Here is a 19,452-nt window from a genome sequence, read left to right as displayed (position 1 = left end):
GGGATTTCGGGTTTTGGGGCCACGGAATCGTCCAGCCATCGGGTCCAGGGCGCAGGCCTGGGGAAAAATGGGGGGAAAAATGGGGGGGAAAATGGGGATTTTGGGCAATTTTGGGGATTTTTGGGGTGATTTTGGGGGTTGTTTGGGGGGTTTGGGGGGGTATATAAGGGATTTTGGGGGGCTTTGGGGGCTCAGATGGGGGTTTGGGAGGATTTTTGATGGTTTTGGGAGAGTGTGGATGGTTTGAGGGGGATTTTGGGGTGAAATTCGGGGATTTTGGGCAATTTTGGGGAATTTTGGGGCTGTTCAGGGGGAGATTTTGGGTGGCTATGGGGAGGTTTTGGGGGGGATTTTGGGAAGGATTTTGGGGGGCTCTAAGAAGGTTTTGGGGGGTTTTGGGGACCCGAATTGTCCAGCATCGGGTCCAGGGCACAGCCTGGGGAAAAAATGGGGGGTTTTGGGGTGAAAAATGGGGATTTTGGGCAATTCTGGGTGTTTTTGGGGCTGTTTTGGGTGGGTACAGGGCGGTTTTGGGGGGTTTGGGGAAGGTTTTGGGGGGATCTCCCCAAATTTGGCCCAAAATCAGCCCCAAAATCGGCCCAAAATCCTGTTAAAACCAACGACTTTCGGGTCATTTTTTTGTGTTATAATCAAGGAATTTTGGTGAATTTTTTTGTGTTAAAACCAACGACTTTTGGGTCATTTTTTTTGTGTTAAAATCACGAAATTTCGAGTTATTTTGTGTTAAAATCACAGAAATTTTGGGTCATTTTTTTTGTGTTAAAACCAACGACTTTTGGGCCATTTTTTTGGGTTAAAATTACGAAATTTTGGGGTCATTTTTTTGGGTCAAAATCACAAAACTTTGGGCCATTTCTTTGTGTTAAAATCATGAAATTTCGGGTCATTTTTTGCCTTAAAACCAACAACTCTTGGCTCATTTTTTCATGTTAAAATCACGGAATTTTGGGCCATTTTTTGGCTTAAAATCACGAAATTTTGGGTCATTTTTTTGGGTTAAAATCACGAAATTTTGGGTAAAAATCACGAAAATTTTGGGGCATTTTTTTGTCTTAAAACCAACGACTTTTGGGCCATTTTTTGTGTTAAAATCACGAAATTTCGGGCCATTTTTTGGGTCACAACCCCCAAATTTTTTGGTCATTTTTTGGGTTAAAATCACAAAATTTTGGGTAATTTTTTCATGTTAAAATCACGATATTTCGGGCCATTTTTTGGGTTAAAATCACGAAATTTTGGGCCATTTTTTCGTCTTAAAACCAACGAATTTTGCTGAATTTCTTGGGTTAAAATCATCGACTTTTGGGTCATTTTTTGGGTTAAAATCAGGAAATTTTGGGTCAAAATCACAAAATTTTGGGGTAATATTTTGTCTTAAAATCACGAAATTTTGGGTCATTTCCTGTTAAAACCAACGACTTTCGAGTCATTTCTTTGTGTTAAAATCACGGAATTTGGGGCCATTTTTTGCCTTAAGACCAACGACTTTCAGGTCATTTTCTGGACTAAAATCACAAAATTTGGGGCCATTTTTTGGCTTAAAATCACGAAATTTTGGGCCATTTTTTGGCTTAAAATCACGAAATTTCGGGCCATTTTTCGTGTTAAAATTACAAAATTTCGGGCCATTTTTCGTCTTAAAATCACGAAATTTTGGGCCATTTTTTTGTCTTAAAACCAAGGAATTTTGGTGAATTTTTTGCCTTAAAATCACGAAATTTCAGGCCATATTTTGGGTCAAAATAATGAAATTTTTAGTTAATTCCTCACCACGAGATGGATGGGGGGCAGCCCCCGGAGCAGGGAGTCGGGGGCCAGCAGGGGGGACATGAAGGGGTCCTGGGGGGGCTTTGGGGGGATCTCCCCGAATTTGGCCCAAAATCAGCCCAAAATCGGCCCAAAATCAGCCCAAAATCGGCCCAAAATTGTGTTAAAACCAACGACTTTTGGGTCATTTCTTTGTGTTAAAATCATGGAATTTTGGGCCATTTTTTCATGATAAAATCACGAAATTTCGGGTCATTTTTTGGGTCAAAATTATGAATTTTTCAGTCATTTTTTGGGTTAAAATCCTGAATTTTTGATAAATTCCTCACCACGAGATGGATGGGGGGCAGCCCCCGGAGCAGGGAGTCGGGGGCCAGCAGGGGGGACATGAAGGGGTCCCGGGGGGGCTTTGGGGGGATCTCCCCGAAGCGGGCCGGGGGTCCCGCCGTGCGCAGGGGGCAGAACCCCTCGGGGTACCCCAGAAATCTGGGGGGATCCTCAAGGGGCTCCTCCAAGGGGTCTCGATGTTCCTCGTCGTCGTGGTTGTGGTTTGTCGAGGAGTTTGGAGAAGTTTCTGGAAAAAAAATAAAATAAAAATTGGGATTTTGGGGTGGAAATTTTGGCTGAAAATTAAAAAAATATATAAAATAAAATTATTTTTATAAATTTGAGAAAAAAAAAAATAATGGGGGATTTGAGTGAAATTTTGGCTGCAAATTAAAAAAAACATAAAATAAAAGTTTTCCATAAGTTTGAGAAAAAAAAAAATTAAAAATGGGGGATTTGAGTGAAATTCTGGCTGGAAATTAAAAAAAAAAAATAATAAATATAATAAATATATTGATTAATATATAAATTAATATAATTTTAAATATAATTAAAATTTAATTTAAAATTTAATTATAGTTAAATTTAATTTAAATTATATTTAAAATTTAAAATTAAATTATAATTATATTATAATTAATAGTATTAATATATAAATTAATATAATAAATATAATAACATAATAATAAAATTTTCTTGAATTTTGTAAAGCAAAACAAAAAACACTAAAAAAACCAAAACGAAACAAAAAAACAAACAAAAAAAAATTAATTTTCAGGGAAAATTAAAAATTAAAATTTTCTCCCCCATTTTTAAGACCCCTCCCCAAATTTGGGGTCCCCTCCCCCAATTTTTAGGACCTCTCCCCAAATTTTTGAGACCCTTCCCCAGATCTGGGGATCTTTCCCCATTTTTTGAGACCCCTCCCCTATTTTTAAGACCCCTCCCCAATTTTTGAGACCCCTCCCCCATTTTTTAAAGAAAACCCTCCCCCAAATTTTGAGCCCCCACCCCAAATTTGGGGACCCCTCCCCAATTTTTAAAGAAAAAATCCCCCAAAATTTTGAGGACCCCTCCCCCATTTTTTGCGACCCCTCCCCAAATTTTGCGACCCCTCCCCCATTTTTTAGACCCCCTCCCCCCATTTTTTAGGACCCCTCCCCATTTTTTAAAGAAACCCCCTCCCCAAAATTTTGGGGTCCCTCCCCCATTTTTTCAGACCCCTCCCCCATTTTTAAGACCCCTCCCCAAATTTTTCTGACCCCACCCCAAAATTGAGACCCTTCCCCCATTTTTTAAAGAACCCCCTCCCCAAAATTTTGGGGACCCTTCCCCCATTTTTATGACCCCTCCCCAAATTTCTGAGACCCCTCCTCCAATTTTTTTGGGACCCCTCCCCATTTTTTAAACCCTTCTGTCATTTTTTGTAGACCCCTCCCCAAATTTGGGGACCCCTCCCCAATTTTTAAAGAAAATCCCCCCCAAAATTTTGGGGACCCCTCCCCAATTTTTGAGACCCCTCCCCCATATTTTGGGCCCCCCTCTCCAAATTTTGAGACCCCTCCTCAAATTTTGGGGTCCCTTCCCCATTTTTAGGACCCCTCCCCCAATTTTTGCGACCCCTCCCCCATTTTTTAGACCCCTCCCCTATTTTTTAAAGAAACCCCCTCCCCAAAATTTTGGGGACCCCTCCCCCATTTTTTAAAGAAACCCTCCAAAAAATTTTTAAGACCCCCTCCTCAAATTTGGGGTCCCTCCCCCATTTTTTAGACCCCCTCCCCCATTTTTTGGGCCCCCCTCCTCAAATTTTGGGGTCTCCCCCTCACCTGTTTTTTGGGGGGGGTCTCCCCCTCAGGACCCCTCCCCTATTTTTTAGGAACCTCCCCCAAATTTTTGAGCCCCCTCCCCAAATTTTAAGACTCCTCTCCCCCTTTCACCTCCCCAAATTTTTGAGCCCCCTCCCCAATTTTGGGGACCCCTCTCCAATTTTTGAGACCCCTCCCCAAAATTTTGGGGACCCCTCCCCAATTTTTTGCGACCCCACCCCCATTTTTTGGGCCCCTCTCCCCAAATTTGGGGGTCTCCCCCTCACCTGTTTTTTGGGGGGGTCTCCCCCTGAGGAGCCCCCCCAGCCAGGCCGCCCCCCCCCGCAGCCCCCGCAGGATCAGCCCCTCCCCCACCGCGCCCCCCGAGGGGGGAGGGGCGGGACACCCCGCCCCCAACGTTCCTGAAAAGGAAAAAAAAATAAAATTAATAAAAATTAAAAAAAAAAAAAAAAAGAGTTACAGAAATGTGGCTGAAATTGGCCAAAATCGGCCAAAATTGGCCCAAAATCGGCCCAAAATCAGCCCCAAATCAGCCCCAAAATCAGCTCAAAATCGGCCCAAAATTGTCCCAAAATCAGCCCCAAATTGGTCCCAAAATTGGCCAAAATCAGCCCAAAATCAGCCCCAAAATAACCCCCAAAATCAGCCCAAATTTGCCCCAAAATGTGCCCCAAAAACAGCCCCAAAATCAGCTCCAAAATCAGCCCCAAAATCAGCCCCAAAATCGGCCCAAAATCGGCCCCAAAATCAGCCCCAAATTTGGCCAAAAATCGGCCCAAAATCAACAGAAAAATCCCCAAACCTTAAATCTCCCCAAATGTCCCCAAATCCCTTCAATGTCCCCAATGTCCCCAACCCTATTTTTCCCCAATTTTCCCCATTTCCCCCCATTTTTCCCTATTTTTTCCCAATGTCCCCAATGTCCCCAATGTCCCCAATGTCCCCACTGTCCCCAATGTCCCCATTGACCCCAATGTCCCCAATGTCCCCACTGTCCCCAATGTCCCCAATGTCCCCAATGTCCCCAATGTCCCCACTGTCCCCAATGTCCCCATTGACCCCAATGTCCCCAATGTCCCCACTGTCCCCAATGTCCCCAATGTCCCCAATGTCCCCAATGTCCCCATTGTCCCCAATGTCCCCAATGTCCCCAATGTCCCCACTGTCCCCAATGTCCCCAATGTCCCCAATGTCCCCAATGTCCCCATTGTCCCCAATGTCCCCAATGTCCCCACTGTCCCCAATGTCCCCATTGACCCCAATGTCCCCAATGTCCCCAATGTCCTCAATGTCCCCATTGACCCCAATGTCCCCCAATGTCCTCAATGTCCCCATTGACCCCAATGTCCCCATTGACCCCAATGTCCCCAATGTCCCCAAATCCCTTCAATGTCCCCAATGTCCCCAATGTCCCCATTGACCCCAATGTCCCCAATGTCCCCAAATCCCCCCAAAACCCCAAATCTCCCCAATCCCCCCAATGTCTCCCAATGTCCCCAAGTGTCCCCAAACCTGCGTAGGCGCCCAGGCACTGACAGAGCACCCCCAGAACCCCAATGTCCCCAATGTCCCCAATGACCCCAAATGTCCCAAATGTCCCCAACCCTATTTTTCTCCTTTTTTTCCCCATTTTTTCCCAATGACCCCAATGTCCCCAATGTCCCCAATCTCCCAATGTCCCCAAATGTCCCCAAGTGTCCCCAAACCTGCGTAGGCGCCCAGGCACTGGCAGAGCACCCCCAGAACCCCAATGTCCCCAATGTCCCCAATGTCCCCAATGACCCCAAATGTCCCAAATGTCCCCAACCCTATTTTTCTCCTTTTTTTCCCCATTTTTTCCCAATGACCCCAATGTCCCCAATGACCCCAATGTCCCCAATGTCTCCAATCTCCCAATGTCCCCAGATGTCCCCAAGTGTCCCCCAACCTGCGTAGGCGCCCAGGCACTGGCAGAGCACCCCCAGAACCCCAATGTCCCCAATGTCCCCAATGTCCCCAATCCCATTTTTCCCCAATTTCCCCCCATTTTTTCCCGGTTGTCCCCAAATCCCCCCGATGTCCCCAGATGTCCCCAAGTGTCCCCCAACCTGCGTAGGCGCCCAGGCACTGGCAGAGCACCCCCAGGGGCAGCAGGGGGTCCATCAGGGTCAGCAGGCGGGACGGGGACGCCGCCGCCCTCACCAACGTCACCGGGTACGCGGCCACCACCCCCTGGGGGACACGGACCCCCAGGGCCACCGCCCGCAGCGACACCCCCAGGCACAGGTTGCCACCGGCGCTGTCACCCGCCAGGCACACGCGCTCCGCCGTCGAGCCTGGGGACAAAATGGGGACATTGGGGACATTGGGGGGATTGGGGACATTGGGGAAAAAATGGGGAAAATTGGGGAAAAATGGGGAAAATGGGATTGGGGACATTGAGGACATTGGGGTCAATGGGGACATTGGGGACATTGGGGACATTGGGGACACTGGGGACACTGGCAAAAAATGGAGAAAAATGGGGAAAAATAGGGAAAATGGGATTGGGGACATTGGGGTCAATGGGGACATTGGGGACATTGAGGACATTGGGGACATTGAGGGCAATGAAGAAAAAATGGGAAAAAATGGCATTGGGGACATTGGGGACATGGGGGACATTGGGGACATCAGGAGGGGATTGGGGACATTGGGGACAGTGGGGACATTGGGGACGTTGGGGACGTTGGGGACGTTGGGGACTTTGGGGTCATTGGGGTCAATGGGGTCATTGGGGACATTGGGGACATTGAAGGGATTGGGGACATTGGGGACATTGGCAAAAAATGGGGAAAATTGGGGAAAAATGGGGAAAATGGGATTGGGGACATTGGGGACATTGGGGACATTGGGGACATTGGGGACACATTGGGGACATTGGGGACATCAAGATGGTGTTGGGGACATTGGGGACATTGGGGAAAAATGGGGGAAAATTGGGAAAAATGGGATTGGGGACATTGGGCACATTTGGGGTCAATGGGGACATTGAGGAGATTGGGGACATTGGGGACATTGGGGACATCGGGGACATCGGGGACATTGAGGGCAATGAAGAAAAAATGGGAAAAAATTGGGGAAAATGGGATTGGGGACATTGGGGACATCGGGAACATTGGGGACATTGGGGAAAAATGGAGGAAAATTGGGAAAAAATGGGATTGGACACATTGGGGACACTGGGGACATCGGGGACATTGGCAAAGAAATGGGGAAAATTGGGGAAAAATGGGGAAAATGGGATTGGGGACATTGAGGACATTGGGGTCAATGGGGTCAATGGGGACATTGGGGTCAATGGGGACATTGGGGACATTGAGGTCAATGAGGACAGTGGGGACACTGGGGTCAATGGGGACATTGAACAAAATCCAAAAAAAAATCCAAATAAAATCTGAAGAAAATCCAAAAAAAATCCAAATAAAATCCGAATAAAATCCAAATAAAATCCATATAAAGTCTGACTAAAATCCAAATAAAATCACAATGAAATCACAATAAAATCTCAAAAAAAATTCCAAAAAAATCCTAAAAAAATCCCATTAAAATCAGCAAAAAATCCCTAAAAAATCCAAATAAAATCCAATTTTTTTCCCCAAAAAAATCCAAAAAAATCCCCAAAAAATGCCAAAAAAATCCCAAAAAAATCCTAAAAAAATCCCAAAAATTTAGGATATTTTTAGAACCTCACCCAACATCCTGCAATGCCTGAGGGCCCAACAATAGGCATAAAAACACTCCTCGAGCGCGCGGGGAAAGGGCGCCTCGGGCGCCAGGGCGTAATCCACAGACACGATTGGGGCTCCCAGCTCGCGGGCCCAGCCCCGCAGATACGGCACCAAAACCACCCAAAAATACCCCAAAATACCCCAAAAATACCCCAAAAATACCTCAAAAATCCCAAATTTTTTGGGAACTCACCTGACCTCCTGTAGTGCCTCAGTGCTCAATATTGACCATGAAAACCACCCCAATAAAATCCCAATAAAATCCCCAAAAAATCCAAATAAAATCCCAAAAAAATCCCAATAAAATCCCAAATAAAAGCCAAATAAAATCCCAATAAAATCCAAAAGAAATCCCAATAAAATCCCAAAAAAATCCAAATAAAATCCGAATAAAATCCCAATAAAATCTGAATAAAATCCAAAAAAATCCGAAAAATATCCAAAAAAATTCGAAAAAAATCCAAATAAAATCCTAGAAAAATCCCAATAAAATCTGAATAAAATCCCCAAAATAACCCATAAAAAATCCAAAAAAATTCGAAAAAAATCCCAAAAAAATCCTAAAAAAATTCCAAAAAATTCAATTTTTTCCCCAAAAAAATCCCCAAAAAAATCCCAAAAAAATCCTAAAAAAATCCCAAAAAAAATCCTAAAAAAATCCCAAAAAATTCAATTTTTTCCCCGAAAAAATCCCCAAAAAATCCTGAAAAAATCCCAAAAAAATCCCCAAAAAATCCCAAAAAAATCCCAAAAAATCCAATTTTTTTCGGATACCTACCTAGCATCCTGCAGTGCCTGAGTGCCCAACAATAGGCATAAAAACACTCCTCGAGCGCGCGGGGAAAGGGCGCCTCGGGCGCCAGGGCGTAATCCACAGACACGATTGGGGCTCCCAGCTCGCGGGCCCAGCCCCGCAGATACGGCTCGTGGGATCTCGAGGTCTGGGCCACGAATCCTCCGCCGTGGAAATGAACCAACAGCCCCGGGGATGGGGGTAAAGGGGGACCCCGGCGCCAGGAAAAGGGGGACGGGGGCCACGGGGTCCCGTCGGAGCGGGTCAGGGCGCTCAGCGCCGCAGAGTCCTGCAGGAAAGAGGAAAATGTGTATAAATAGATATATAAATATATATATATATATTTAAAAAAATATGTAAAAATATATGTAAAATATATAAATAAAAATATAAATAAAAATAGATAAAAATACAGATAAAAATATAGATAAAAATATATGAATGTATATAAAATATATAAAAGATATATATAAAGACACATGAAAGTATATATAGAAATACCTGTAAAAGTATCTATAAATATATATGTATTTTATATATAAAATATATAAAAATATATGTACTGTAATATAAATATAAATATATAAAAAATATTTATAAAAATATTTATAAAAATATTTATAAAGATACATAAAAACACATCTAAAATATATGAATATGTATAAAAATATAAAAAATACACATAAAGATACATAAAAATACATAGAAATACATAAAAATATATAAATATATATTAAAAATATACAAAATATATATAAATGTACATAAAAATATAAATAAAAATATATAAACATATATATTAAAATATATAAACATATATGTAAGTACATACATAAAATATATATAAAAATATATATAAAAATATATTAAATATATATATAATATATAATATATATAAATAATAAAAAATAAAAACATATAGATAAAAAATACATAAATATATATATAAAATATATTAAAAATATAGATAAATATATATAAAAATATATATAAATATATATAAATATATATACAAATATATATATAAAAACACATATAAAGACATATTAAAAATATAAATTTATATAAAGATACATTAAATATATATATAAAAATGTATAAAAATATATAAATACATATGAAGATATACTACATTATATTATATATATTACATATATTTTGCCCCAATTTTTTTTTTCAATTTTTCCCCAAATTTTTCCCAAACCTTCTGGAACATTCTGTGCTTACCTGCCCCTCTCTCAGGTGATAGGAGAGCAGTCTCAGGTGCAGCGGGGCGGGGCCCAGGTGAGCCCTGGGCCAATCCCATTGAAACCCCCCCAAAATCCCCAAAAAATCCCATTTAAATCCCCCAACAAAACCCATTTAAACCCCCAAAAAAGCCGCAATTTTCCCCAATTTTCTCCCAAAATTTCCCCAATTTCCCCCCAAATTTTCCACAATTTTTCCCCAATTTTTTTTTCAATTTTTTACCAATTTTCCCCAATTCTTCCCCATTTTTTTTTCAATTTTTCCTCTTTTTTCCCCATTTTTTCCCCAATTTTCCCCGAATTTTTTCCCAATTTTTCCTCATTTTTTCCCCAATTTTTCCCCAATTTTTCCCAATTTTTCCCCAATTTTTTTTCAAATTTTCCCCAATTTTTCCCCAATTTTTTCCCAATTTTTTTTCAATTTTTCCCCAAATTTCAGCCTCACCTGCCCTTCCCTCAGGTGATATGAGAGCAGTCTCAGGTGCAGCGGGGCGGGGCCCAGGTGAGCTCTGGGGGGGGCGATGGTGACGCTCTTCGAGGGGTCCCGGGCCAGGGGCAGCTCCAGGGGCTCGGGGGGCACGGCCAGGGCCCGGCACAGCCCCACCTGGACGGCCGTCAGAGAGGCCACTGACTGGAAAAGAGGAAAAAAATGAGATTTAGGGGCTTAAAATATCGAAATCCCAAAAAATCCTGAAAATTTGAGGCCAAAATGTGAAAAAACGGTGAAAAAAGGGCGAAAAACGGTGAAAAAATGGCCAAAAAACGGCCCAAAAATGGCCCAAAATCATCCACAAATATAAAAAAAAAAATTAGGAAGTGAAAAAACGCCCCAAGAGTCCCAAAAATGGGATTTAGGGGCTTCAAAATATCAAAATCCCAAAAAAATCCCGAAAATTTGAGGCCAAAATGTGAAAAAACGGCGAAAAACGGTGAAAAAACGGCCCAAAATTATCCAAAAATGTCCAAAAATTCACAAAATGCAAAAACAACCCCAGAAAACTCCACGACTTCACAAAAAAATGGGATTCAGGATCCTAAAAATATCAAAACCCCAAAAAAATCCCCAAAATTTGAGTCCAAAATGTGAATTTTGGGTTTTCAGGTAGGTTTTTGGGTTTTTTTTTAAGGGGGTTTTCAAGTGGGTTTTTTAGGTTTTCAGGCTGAAATTTTTAAGAATTTTGGGGGTTTTTGGGGTTTTTTTTTTTTTTGGGTTTTCAGGTGGGATTTTGGAGTTTTGAGGTTTTTGGGGTTTTTCAGGGTGCCAAGTCAGGTTTTGAGTTTTTTGGGTTGTCAGGCAGCGATTTGGGGCTTTTTTGGGGGATTTTTTTTTGATTTTTGGGGGGGGAATTTTTTGAGTTTTCAGGTGGGATTTTGGGGTTTTTTTTGAGATATTTTGGGGGGGTTTCAGGCAGCATTTTGGGGGTTTTGGGGGGTTTTTTTGGGGGGGTTTTCAAGTGAGTTTTGGGGTTTTCAAGCAGATATTTGGGGATTTTTTTGGGGGCTTTTTGGCTTTTTTTTTTCATTTTTGGGTGGGATTTTTGAGGCTTTTTGGGGTTTTTTTGGGGGTTTCAGATGGAATTTTTGGGCCTTTTGGGTTTTTTGGGGGTTTTTCAGGTGGGATTTGGGGTTTTTAAGGGTGTCAAGTCAGGTTTTGGGTTTTTTTGGGTTTTCAAGCAGCGATTTGGGGCTTTTTGGGTTTTTTTGGGGGGGGGATTTTTTGGCATTTTTTGGGTTTTCAGATGGAATTTTTTGGGGCTTTTGGGGGTTTTTTGAGTTTTCAGGTGGGGTTTGGTGTTTTTTTGGGGTTTTCAGGCAGTGTTTTGGGGTTTTTTGGGGTTTTTTTTTGGTTTTTTTTCATTTTCAGGTGAGATTTTTGGGGTTTTTTGGGGTTTTTTGGGGCATTTTCTGACCGCCAGCAGCTCTGTCTCGGTGAGGTTCCAGAAGCTCTTCCAGAAATGCACGTCCAGGTTCTGGGTCAGGCGCTCGAACTCGGCCCCGCGCAGCTCCGGGTCCAGCGCGAACTTCCCGCTGGTGAACAGCGACTCCGCCGCCACCCCTGGGGCAAAAAACACCCCAAATCAGCCCAAAAATCTACTCCGGGAGCCTCAAAAACCCCAAAATTCCACTCTGGGGCACAAAAAACCCCCAAATTCACCCCAAAACCCCCAAAATTCACTCAAAAAAAGCCCAAAATTCACCCCAAACCCACCCAAAAAAAACCCTCAAAATCCACTCAAAAAACCCCCTCAAAATCCACCCCAAAAAACCCCAAAATTCTCCAAAAAAATCCCCAAAATTCTCAAACCCCCCCCCCAAAATCCACCCAAAAAAACCCCAAAATCCACCCCAAATTTTCCCCAAAATCCTCCAAAATTCCCCCAAAATTCTCCCAAAAAAAGCACAAAAATTCTCCAAAAAAAGCACAAAAATTCTTCAAAAAACTCCCAAAATCCACCCAAAATTTTACCCAAAACACCCAAAATTCCCCCAAAATTCTCCAAAATTCCCCAAAAATTCTCACAAAAAAGCCCCAAAATTCTCCAAAAAAAGCACAAAAATTCTCCCAAAAAACCCCCAAAATTCTCCAAAAAAACCCCAAAATCCACCCAAAATTCCCCCAAAATTCTCCAAAAAAAAGCACAAAAATTCTCCAAAAAAAGCACAAAAATTCTTTAAAAAAAACCCCAAAATTCTTCCAAAAAAACCTCAAAATTCTCCAAAAAAACCCCCAAAATCCACCCAAAATTTTCTCAAAATTCCCAAAATTCCCCCAAAATTCCCCAAATTCCCAAAAACTGCCCCAAAATGCCCCGAAACCCCCCGTTTTTGGCACTGACCGATGCCGGGGTCGCGGCTCCGGTAGTTCTCGCCGAAGGACACGAGGCCGATGGCCAAAGTCTGCAGGAACGGCCGCAGCGACGGCACGAACTGGGGACGGGACACGGCGATGGTCAGCGGGGGTCATCAGGGGTCAGCGGGGGTCAGCGGGGGTCAGCAGGGGTCAGTGGGGGTCATCAATGGTCAGTGGGGGTCATCAATGGTCAGTGGTGGTCATCAAAGGTCAGTGGGGGTCATCAATGGTCACTGGGGGTCAGCAGGGGTCAGCGGTGGTCATCAATGGTCATTGAAGGTCATCAATGGTCATTGAAGGTCATCAATGGACAGTGGAGGTCATCAGAGGTCATTGAAGGTCATCGATGGTCAGTGGAGGTCAGCAGTGGTCAGTGGGAGTCAGCAGGGGTCAGTGGTGGTCATCAATGGTCATTGAAGGTCATCAGGGGTCAGTGGTGGTCATCAGGGGTCAGTGGTGGTCATCAATGGTCATTGGAGGTCATCAGAGGTCATTGAAGGTCATCAGTGGTCAGTGGGGGTCAGCAGGAGTCAGTGGTCATCAGTGGTGGTCATCAGAGGTCATTGAAGGTCATCAGTGGTCAGTGGGGGTCATCAAAGGTCAGTGGTGGTCATCAATGGTCACTGGGGGTCAGCAGGGGTCAGTGGGGTCATCAATGGTCGGTGGAGGTCATCAATGGTCATTGAAGGTCATCGGGGTCAGTGCGGGTCAGCAGGGGTCAGTGGTGGTCATCAATGGTCAGTGAAGGTCATCAGTGGTCAGTGGTGGTCATCAATGGTCAGTGGGGGTCATCAATGGTCAGTGGTGGTCATCAGGGGTCAGTGGTGGTCAGCAATGGTCACTGGGGGTCAGCAGGGGTCAGTGGTCATCAGGGGTCATTGAAGGTCATCAGTGGTAAGTGGTGGTCAGCAGTGGTCAGTGGTGGTCATCAGGGGTCAGCGGTGGTCATCAATGGTCATTGAAGGTCATCAATGGTCATTGAAGGTCATCAGTGGTAAGTGGTGGTCAGCAGTGGTCAGTGGTGGTCATCAGGGGTCAGTGGTCCTCAGGGGCCATTGACGGTCAGTGGTGGTCACTGGTGGTCATCAGGAGTAAGTCAAAGTCATTGCGGGTCAAGAGAAGTCGCCAAGTGAAGACCAAGCCAATGGTCAAGCCAAGACCAACCAATGGTCAACCAAGCCAAGATCAACCAACCCAAGGGTCAAGACCAGCTCAACCCAAGGTCAACCCAACTCAAGACCAACCCAACCAATGGTCAACAAGGCCAAGACCAACCCAATGGTCAATTCAAGACCAACCAAGCCAAGATCAATCAACCAATGGACAACAAAGACCAACCCAATGACCAAACCAAGATCGACCAAGCCAAGATCAACCAACCCAATGGTCAGCCAAGCCAAGAGCAACCCAACCAAGGGTCAACCAAGCCAAGATCGACCAACCAACGGTCAATTCAACCCAACGGTCAATAAAGTCAAGACCAACCAACCAATGGTCAACGAAGTCAACACCAACCAACCCAACGGTCAAGACCAACCCAACCAACGGTCAACAAAGTCAACACTGACCAACCCAATGGTCAACAAAGTCAACACTGACCAACCCAATGGTCAACAAAGTCAACACTGACCAACCCAATGGTCAACTCAACCCAATGGTCAGCCAAGCCAAGACCAACCAACCCAACGGTCAACAAAGTCAACACTGACCAACCCAACGGTCAACAAAGTCAACACTGACCAACCCAATGGTCAAGACCAACCCAACCAATGGTCAACCAAGCCAAGATCGACCAACCAATGGTCAACTCAACCCAACGGTCAATAAAGTCAAGACCAACCAACCAATGGTCAACGAAGCCAAAACTGACCAACTCAATCATCTCAAAACTCCCTAAAAATCTCTGAAAATCCCCAAAACTCCCAGAAAATGCCCCAAATCTCCCGAAATCCCCCAAAAACCCCCCCAGATCTCACCTGGAAGCCCAAGCACCTCCCGTAGAAGCAGCCGTTCTGCATCGTGCTGTACTCCCGCAGCACCACCTCGCTGATCCCTCCCTCCAGCTCCTCCTCTTCCTCCTCCTTCTCCTCCTCCTTCTCCTCCTCCTCCTCCTCCACGTCGGGGAAGAGCCGTCCCGGCTTGGCCATCTCCGCCATCTTCCCCGCCAACACCAACAACGCCCGGAGCTGCCCCAGGGCGGCCGCCACCGCCTCGATTTCGGCCGCGTTGGCGCCGGCGCGGAAAAAGAGGCTCTTCCGGTGCGAGGCCACGTATCGGCTGCGCTCCACGGCGCGGTCCAGGCACACCTGGACCACCTGGATCAGGCTCCGGTAGCCGTTTCCGGGCGTGGCCTCGTCCAGGTCGAAGTTTGGGGCCACCTGGCTGAGGTGGGCCAGGGCGGGGCCCAGGTGACGGCCGTGCTGCAGGAGGGAGGCGAAGGCGTCGGCGAAGCGCCGCGACGTGCCCGAGGTGGAGCGGGACGGGGAGAAGAAGGTGAGGTTGTCGCGGGCCAGGAGCTGGAGGGACTGGAGGAGATCCATGGTGGGGACTGGGAGGGACTGGGAGAAACTGGGAGGGAGAAAAAACAATATTTGGGGTTACTGGTTTGTACTGGGATAAACTGGTTTATAATTGGGAGAGATTGGGAGGGACTGGGAGTCACTGGGAGGGACTGGGATAAACTGGGAGGGGGAAAAGCAATATTTGGGGTTACTGGTTTGTACTGGGAGGGAACTGGGAGGGACTGGGAAGGGGTTAAAAGGGGATCTGGGGTTACTGGTTTATACTGGGAGGGACTGGGAGGGACTAGGAGGGGATTGGGAGGGACTGGAGGAGATCCATGGTGGGGACTGGGAGGGACTGGGAGAAACTGGGAGGGGAGAAAAACAATATTTGGGGTTACTGGTTTGTACTGGTTTATACTGGTTTATAATTGGGAGAGATTGGGAGGGACTGGGAGTCACTGGGAGGGAACTGGGAGGGACTGGGAGGGACTGGGATAAACTGGGAGGGACTGGGAAGGGATAAAAACAATATTTGGGGTTATTGGTTTATACTGGTTATACTGGTTTATACTGGGGAGGACTGGGAGGGGGTTGGGAGGGGACTGGGAAGGGGGAAAAAGGGGGGTTTGGGGTTACTGGTTTATACTGGGATGAACTGGGATGGACTGGAGGTCACTGGGAGGGAACTGGGAGGGACTGGGATAAACTGGGAGGGACTGGGAGGGGCTAAAAAGGGACTGGGAGTTACTGGTTTATACTGGTTATACTGGTTTATACTGGGAGGGAACTGGGACAGACTGGAAGGGGACTGGGATGGACTGGGATGGAACTGGGAGGGGACTGGGCTGACCTGGGATCCACTGGGAGAGTCCTGGGTGGTCACTGGTCCAAACTGGTCTGAACTGGGATCAACTGGGATGAACTGGGATGGTCCTGGATGTCCACTGGAGGTCACTGGTCTGAACTGGGATGAACTGGGATGAACTGGGATGAACTGGGATGAACTGGGATGAACTGGGATGATCCTGGAGGGTCCTGGGGGGTCCTGGGAGATCCAAACTGGTCTGAACTGGTCCAAACTGGTCTGAACTGGGATCCACTGGGATAGTCCTCAGTGTCCACTGGTCCAAACTGGTCCAAACTGGTCCGAACTGGGATGAACTGGGATCCACTGGGATGGTCCTGGGGGGTCCTGGGGGGGTCCTGGGAAGTTCAAACTGGTCCGAACTGGTCTGAACTGGAATCCACTGGGATGGTCCTGATGTCAATTGGGATGAACTGGGATGGTCCTCGAAGGTCACTGGTCCAAACTGGTCCAAACTGGTCTGAACTGGGATCCACTGGGATGGTCCTGGGGGGTCCTGGGGGGTCCTGGGGGGGTCCTGGGAGGTCCAAACTGGTCCAAACTGGTCTGAACTGGGAGCTCCGGGTCCTCCCGGTCTCTCCTGCCCCGAATTGGGAGTGGGGGAGGGGCGGGGGGAGGGGCGGGGGGAGGGGAAGGGGCGTGGCCCGGCCCCTCCCCCACCCTGAGCACAACCCCCCCCTCCCCGGGGGTGGGGGAGGGGTCGGAGTCCCCAAAAATCCCCAAAAATTGACCCAAAAATGATAAAATTTCGAAAAAAAATCGCAAATTTCGCCCCCAAAAAAATCCCCAAAATTCTCCCAAAATCCCCCAAAAAATCCCCCCAAAATCCCCCCAATCCCCCAAAATTCTCAAATTTTCCCCCAAAATTCTCCTAAAATCCCCCAAACTTTCCCAAAATCCCCCCCAAACCCCCCAAAATCTCCCCAAAATTCCCTAAAACTTTCCCAAATCCCCCCAAAATTCTGCAACTCCCCCTAAACTCCCCCAAAACCCCCCAGATTTCCCAAAATTTCCCAAAATCCCACCAAATTCTCCTAAAATCCCAAAAAATCCCCCCAAATCCCCCCAAAAATCCCCCCAAATCCTCCAAAAATCCAAAAAAACCCCCCCGAAAACTCCCCAAAATTCTCCAAAAATTCCCAAAATCTCCCCAAATTCCTCTCAAACCCCTAAAATTCCCCCCAAATCCCCCCAAAAAATCCCCCAAATCACAAAATCCCCCAAAAATCCCCCCAAAAATCCCTAAAAATTAAAAAAAAATCCCCCCAAAATTCCCCAAAATCCCCCAAATCCCCCCAAAAATCCCCAAAATTCTTCCAAAATCCCCCCAAAATTCTCGAAAATCCCCCCAAAAATCCCCCCAAATTGCCCCAAAATCCCAAAAAATCCCAAAACTCCCAAAAATCCCCAAATTCCCCCAAGTCCTCCCAAAAATTCCCCCCAAATTCCCCCAAAAAATCCCCAAAATCCCAAAAAAATCCCCCAAATTTCCCCCAAATTCCTCCAAATTCCCCAAAAATCCCCCAAAATCCCCCAAAAATCCCCCCAAAATTCCCAAAAATCCCCAAAATTCCTCCAAAATCCACAAAACCCCCCAAAAATCCCCCCAAATTCCCCCAAATCCTCCTAAAATCCCCCCAAAAATCCCAAAAATCTCCAAAAATCCCCAAAATCCCCCCAGAAATTCCCCAAAATCCCCCCCAAAATCCCCCCAAATTGCCCAAAATTCAAAAAAAATCCCCCCAAAATCCCAAAAAATCCCATAACTCCCAAAATCCCCAAATTTCCCCCAAAATCCCCCCAAATCCCACCAAAATCCCCCCAAAAATCCCCCCAAAATTCCAAAAAAATCCCAAAATCCCCCAAAAATCCCCCCAAAAGTCCCTAAAAATTTCCAAAAAATCCCCCAAAAATTCCAAAAAAATCCCCCCAAAATCCAAAAAAATCCCAAAACTCCCAAAAATCCCCAAAATTCCCCCAAAATCCCCCAACTTTCCCCTCCCCCCCCGTGTCCCCTTTGTCCCCCTCCCCCCCCTCGTTCCCCTCTGGCCCAAAATTCCCCAAATTTTTTCTCTCCCGTTGCCCAATTTTTGTTTTTCTCTCTCGGGACTTTCCCAAAAATACCCAAAAATTTCCCCTCCCCCACCCCCCCAAAGCCCGGCTGGAATTTTGGGGGGGGGGGGAGGGGAAATTTGGGATTTTTTTTTGATTTTTTGGGGATTTTTGAGGGAATTTTGGGGGAAATTTTGGGAAATTTTGGGGGAATTTTCGGGGGAATTTTGGGGGAATTTGGGGGGATTTTTGAGGGATTTTTGAGGGAATTTGGGGGGAAAATTTGGGAATTTTTGGGGGGATTTTTGGGGGATTTTTTTAGGGAATTTTGGGGGGATTTTTGAGGGATTTTTGAGGGAATTTTGGGGGAAAATTTGGGAATTTTTGGGGGGAATTTTGGGGGAATTTGGGGGGATTTTTGGGGGATTTTTTTAGGGAATTTTGGGGGGATTTGGGGGGATTTTTGGGGGATTTTTTGGGGGAAAATTTGGGAAAGTTTTGGGGGATTTTTGAGGGAATTTTGGGAGATTTTGGGGGGATTTTTGGGGGAATTTGGGGGGATTTTAGGGAGATTTTTCAGAGAATTTTGGGGGGAAAAATTGGGAAATTTGGGGGGTTTTGGGGATATTTTTGGGGGATTTTTTGGGGGATTTTTGGGGGGAATTTTTGGGAGTTTTGGGAGAAATTTGGGGATTTTGGGGGAATTTGGGGGATTTTGGGGGAGATTTTGGGGTGAATTTGAGGGAATTTCGGGATTTTGGGGGGAATTTTGGGGGAATTGGGGGGAAATTGGGGAATTTTAGGGGGGATTTGGGTTTTTTTGGGGGAACTTTTGAGAGAATTTTGGGGGATTTGGAGAATTTTAGGAGGATTTGGGGGAATTTTGGGGGATTTTGGGGACTTTTGGGTGGATTTGGGGGGAATTCGGTGAATTTTAAGAGAATTTGGGGAACTTTCGAGGTTTTTTTTGGTCTTTTTTGGGCGTTTTTTGTCAATTTCTGGACTTTTAAAACCGATTTTTTTGGGGAATTTTGTGGAAATTTTGGGGCAATTTTGGGTCATTTTTTCTCCTTTTTTTTTTGGCTCCTCCCCCTTTTTTCCTCTCCTTTTCCCCTCCCCCACCCGGGGGTTTTTTCCCCTCCCCCCCCCCCAAATTTTGGGCCCCCCCCGCTCGTTCCCACCTGCGGCACTTCCGCACACGTGACCTCGCCCGGCGCCGACCAATCAGCGCGCTCCTTTTCCCGCGCGGGGTGACGGCGACCGACCAATGAGAGCGCGCGGTTTGCTCCCCCCACGTGGTGCGAAGCGACCAATCAGAGGAGAGGAAGGAGAGGACGCGTCGCCATGGCAACGGGGGCGGCGGGAAACGGGACCCAAAATCCCGCCAAAATTCCCCAAAAATCCCCAAAATTCCCTAAAATTCCCCAAAATCCCCAAAAAAATCCCTAAA

The 19,452-nt window shown here is 45.8% G+C and overlaps 3 protein-coding genes across 3 annotated transcripts in view; all 3 read right to left on the bottom strand.

Annotated features, from left to right (window-relative positions):
• The window catches only part of LOC310920722 (uncharacterized protein), a gene marked incomplete at its 5' end in the record, with an annotated part of 43,021 nt that overhangs the window by 2,948 nt on the left and 20,621 nt on the right, over nucleotides 1-19,452 (bottom strand). The window contains one exon of the mRNA XM_083880781.1: nucleotides 2,118-2,362. Within this exon, the coding sequence (XP_083736907.1) occupies nucleotides 2,118-2,362 (245 nt within the window). The remainder of the gene's footprint in view (nucleotides 1-2,117; nucleotides 2,363-19,452) is intronic.
• Nucleotides 4,398-9,773, bottom strand: LOC310920684 (hormone-sensitive lipase-like; the record flags this gene model as incomplete). The annotated part of the gene is made up of 4 exons (XM_083880743.1): nucleotides 4,398-4,411; nucleotides 6,029-6,256; nucleotides 8,469-8,772; nucleotides 9,711-9,773. Coding segments are annotated over 4 exons (609 nt in total), but the record flags the coding sequence as incomplete, so codon positions are not given.
• LOC310920683 (hormone-sensitive lipase-like) lies at nucleotides 9,679-15,121 on the bottom strand (the record flags this gene model as incomplete). The annotated part of the gene is made up of 4 exons (XM_083880742.1): nucleotides 9,679-10,361; nucleotides 11,641-11,786; nucleotides 12,568-12,658; nucleotides 14,558-15,121. 4 exons carry the CDS (start codon nucleotides 15,119-15,121, stop codon nucleotides 10,104-10,106), a joined length of 1,059 nt encoding a protein of 352 aa, XP_083736868.1. The 3' UTR covers nucleotides 9,679-10,103.

The sequence above is a fragment of the Zosterops lateralis genome (assembly GCF_965231275.1).
Source record: "Zosterops lateralis genome assembly, chromosome: 31".
Taxonomy (NCBI): domain Eukaryota; kingdom Metazoa; phylum Chordata; class Aves; order Passeriformes; family Zosteropidae; genus Zosterops; species Zosterops lateralis.
The sequence above is the reverse complement of the archived record's forward strand: the minus strand, read 5'-3'. Positions and strand labels throughout refer to the sequence as shown.